Raw genomic sequence first — 4,116 nt, forward strand, 5'->3', positions numbered from 1 at the left:
ACACACACACACACACACACACACACACACACACACACACACACACACACATAACAGCATTTGAATTTTAGAAGTTGCATAGGTACAGGCATGGCTGTGTGCTTATGAAGTCTGCTTCACAGCCAAATGCTTTTGAATGTCTTGTATTATATCCTTAGGCTTGCCATATACCATATCAGCATCATCATTTAATGTTTACTTTTCCATGTTTGTATAGATTAGATGGAATTTATTGAGACAGATTTTCTGTTGTTAGATGCTCTTGTCACCAGCCATCATCTGTTTCCAAGTAAGGATATATTTTCCCATGTCCAAATGTGTTTTCCGTGGAAGACTGGAAATGAACATCACTTGTATGACAGTGATGCTTCTTTATAACCAACACTTTTTAAAACCCACACATATTTCTACAATATACTTCTTTCAGTTTCTTTCTCCCAAATCCACTCATGAAGCTTTGCTCAGTCCAAGGCTATAGTAGAAGACACTTGCTCAAGATGCTGCACAGTGGGACTAAATACAAGACCATATGGTTAGGAAGCAAGCATGTTACCCTCACAACTATGCCTATGCCTGCTTTATGTGTGTGTGTGTGTGTGTGTGTGTGTGTGTTTGCATGTGACTGGTGATTCTCTGTAACCATATTAACAACTGAGTAAAAGATGGTGACATTGTTTACAGTAGTCAATTAACAAATGTCCTATAGTTCAGTGGATTTGTATAAACTGGTGAAATGAAATATACCTTGCTTGAAAAAGAACTGGCAGCTGGCAACAGTAAGAGCATCAAGCTGTAAAAATCTGCCTTAATAAATTGCACTTAACCCATACTAGCATAGAAAAATTGAAAAATAAAAGATGATGATGATGATGAATGTTCTTGAAAAAACATTTTTTTAAAAGATACAGAAATAATTTATTCTCAAACACAGGATAATGCTAATACAATAGCATGAACAAGATAAACTATCCATATATTGCAGAAAAATTTGTCAGCAGCCAGCCATGGGACTCCAACTCACATCTCTGTGATTACGCATCAAGTGCTATACCTTTAAGCTAAACTGCTCAGTGATGAATTGTTCTGCAATTTTAAGATTTATAAATCTAGCTTTATAAGACACTAACATTAAATTCAAATTACAATGGAAGTAAACAAAGTTTGCTTTAAAAGCATTGAGATGTATCTCAATGCTTCTAATACATCTCAATGCTTCTAAAGCTAACTTTGTTTATTTTCATTGTAAGTTGAATTTTTTTTCGGTCTATGAATGCTTCCCTACTTCATGTTGGTGGCATTTTGTGATAAAAGTACAGCTGTCACTCACAAGAGAGCATGACTTGATTGTATGTACCATGCTTTTGCTAAGTATTTTAGGTGTCTTTGTGGTCACACACAGACATGTACACTCTCTTGGCCCTCCTCACCTTTGACATAACAAAATACCCTGGATATGACTGCTGGAGGAACAGTGGGCTGCTCTTGACTGGTACCCATTTCAGCTGAGCAGACTGGAGTTGTGTGAAATGAAGTACTTTGCTCGAGGACACAGTATGCTGCCTAGTATGAGAGTTGAATTGGGATTGAATGTCTATGTGTCTTTAAATTTTGTGATATTAGATATTTATATATTTGTATTCAGTATAATATATTGATACAACATAATAACCTGCAGTGTAGTATTTGCTTCATGCTGGCCTTCATCAACTAGCTGTCAAAACTTTCATCAGCTTAAAGAAACACAAAATTAATTTCTCTAATGAAGAATTTAACTCAGCTGTTAATATATAATAGTTTACTGAATCATCTAAGTTTTTATTGTGATTTCAAACACTAAATGTTTGTCTTTTTATTTATATTTTTTTCAGAATACCTCGACTTCAAGAAGTTGTTTCAGGTGTTGGATTAACCATTCCAGTCTTAATCAGTATACTTTCCAAATACTTTTACAGAATATGTCGGACATTTGGCAGAACTTTTGTAGATAAAATGGTATGGAACATATTAGATTATTCATATACTGTCTTTATTTTAAGATTTCAGTAGTATTTTCTTCCTTAATGATTTTGAATATTTGAAAGGTATATTGTTATATTACTTCCTTTGCAATAATTTCTCATAAATTCAAATACTGTTGAAAGTATGATATTAAAGCAATAATTTACAATTATTTAAAAAATAAAATCATATTAGCTTTACTGCTTTATATCATTGTACCAGAATCTAAAGGATATGAAATAGAAGGGACTGCTGAATTATCCAGCAGTTTTGAGTCTCCCAGATGGTAAACCAATAATGATCATGATGATGATGGCAGTGGTGGTGTTGGCAGCAGTAATAGAGAAAAATTAGAAAAAAATTGATGGAGCCAATAGTTATATGATTATTGATATTTTATTACTCTCATCATCTTCACCATCATCATTGCTGTTTTACTTTGCATGGATCAGTTGAAATTCATTAAGGCAATTTTCTGTGGCTGGATGTCCTTCCTGTTGCCAATCCTCACCTGCTTCCAAGTATGGTAATATTTCTTGATGGCCAGACATGTTTTCATGGAAAACTGGAAATGAAGGACTTCACTTGTATGATGGTGACAGTTGTTTATAACTATTCTGTGATGCCAAGACAAGGAGAAACAAACATGCCCGCACATTCATTATGGGCTTCTTTTACTGTCCGTCTACTAAATCCATTCACAAGGCTTTGGTTGGCCTAGTGCTATAGTAAAAGACACTTGCCCTGGGTGCCATGCAGTGGGACTGAACCTGAGACTACATAGTTGTGAAGCAAGCTTTTTAGCCACACAGCCATGCCTGTGCCTTATACAACAATACCAAATAAGTTCTAGTAATTCTTCTACTGAGTGATGCTTGAAATAAGAATTGATGTTCATATTTACAGTTGAATCATAACCAATAAATTATAACATTTTATTTGCCTCCATGTCAAATCTTTCTTTTAATCATGTTTTTTTTTCTTTCTGTGAGAGTAATCCAGTTCTGCATTTTAAAAATTTTCTTAAAGTTTAACTTCTGCTTGAGTTAAGACTCATCAACTAGCCATATTTCTTTTCTCAGTGATAATTTCTGTTATCTTAAAGTCTTAGCTTGCCAGATGACTGACCCTTTCAAGATAACAAATATTTTATATGTCTCTTGTTGACAAATGAAGTTTATTAATAAGCATATAATTACGTGTGTGTGTGTGTGTGTATAGTAGTAGTAGTAGTAGAAATTATTGTTTTCTAAGTTTTCTTATCAATCAGGCTGTCTTCTATTTTATGAGTAATGTAGAAATTTGTTGTCTGCTTGTTCAGTTCTTCACTTTTGGGATATTGCTAAAAACTATGAGCTTTATCTTCTCTCTTTCATTTTATGACAGAGAAAGAAATAAAGCCCAGAACTAACACCTTAAAAAAACCCCAAAAAACCCCATCAAATATTTTTTCAGAAACTTTACAAATAGCACTGTTGATAAAAGAACATGACATTGTTTTTGGATTTCCTTTCACTTTTTTTTTTATATAAATATTTTCTTGCTGAGAAATGAAAATGTCCTTTAATAATAAACCTAATTCAGAATTGTTGAAACATTAACACTTTTTTTGCAGGTGAAACCTAAATTTCAAGATCTCTTAGTTATACCTGAAGGAGTAGGTAAGTTGGCTATAAATATATTACCATTTATGTTGGTTTTGTTCAACCCCAGGCCAGGCCTGAAGAAGCAGATCTATCATCAAAGGTATTCTAGCCATGTTCCTCTCATCTTAGTTTAAGGCATAGTGTATCTAGGACTGCAATATCCTATGTTTCCATTTTTTTGTTAAGACAGTGGGGAGTGAATTAAAGGGAAATTTGACTGCTGTTTCTTGCAGTTTGAGTGACCATGTAAAAGCTCCCTTGCTGGCTTGATTATTCATGTTATAAATAAAAACAAGAAATACAATACTCTTTGTTGAGATGTTGATGCCTTTTTTAATATTATAATTGACTTCATAGAGTTGGTGCATTTATCTTAATAAGAAACTGAGTTGTATTTCGGTTTTAAATAACAAATCATGAACGCAATTCTTGTCCCTCAACCCTCTCTTCTCTCTTTATCTCTTGATTGACA

At 33.6% G+C, this 4,116-nt stretch overlaps 1 protein-coding gene across 3 annotated transcripts in view; it reads left to right on the top strand.

The window, feature by feature from the left end:
* Positions 1–4,116, top strand: part of LOC106880460 (RAB11-binding protein RELCH homolog) — a 239,119-nt gene that overhangs the window by 76,623 nt on the left and 158,380 nt on the right. For all 3 annotated transcript variants that reach the window (XM_052967015.1, XM_052967016.1, XM_052967018.1), the window contains 2 exons: positions 1,869–1,992; positions 3,614–3,659. In XM_052967015.1, the coding sequence (XP_052822975.1) occupies positions 1,869–1,992; positions 3,614–3,659 (170 nt within the window). The remainder of the gene's footprint in view (positions 1–1,868; positions 1,993–3,613; positions 3,660–4,116) is intronic.

This window comes from Octopus bimaculoides, chromosome 4, assembly GCF_001194135.2.
Source record: "Octopus bimaculoides isolate UCB-OBI-ISO-001 chromosome 4, ASM119413v2, whole genome shotgun sequence".
Classification (NCBI taxonomy): domain Eukaryota; kingdom Metazoa; phylum Mollusca; class Cephalopoda; order Octopoda; family Octopodidae; genus Octopus; species Octopus bimaculoides.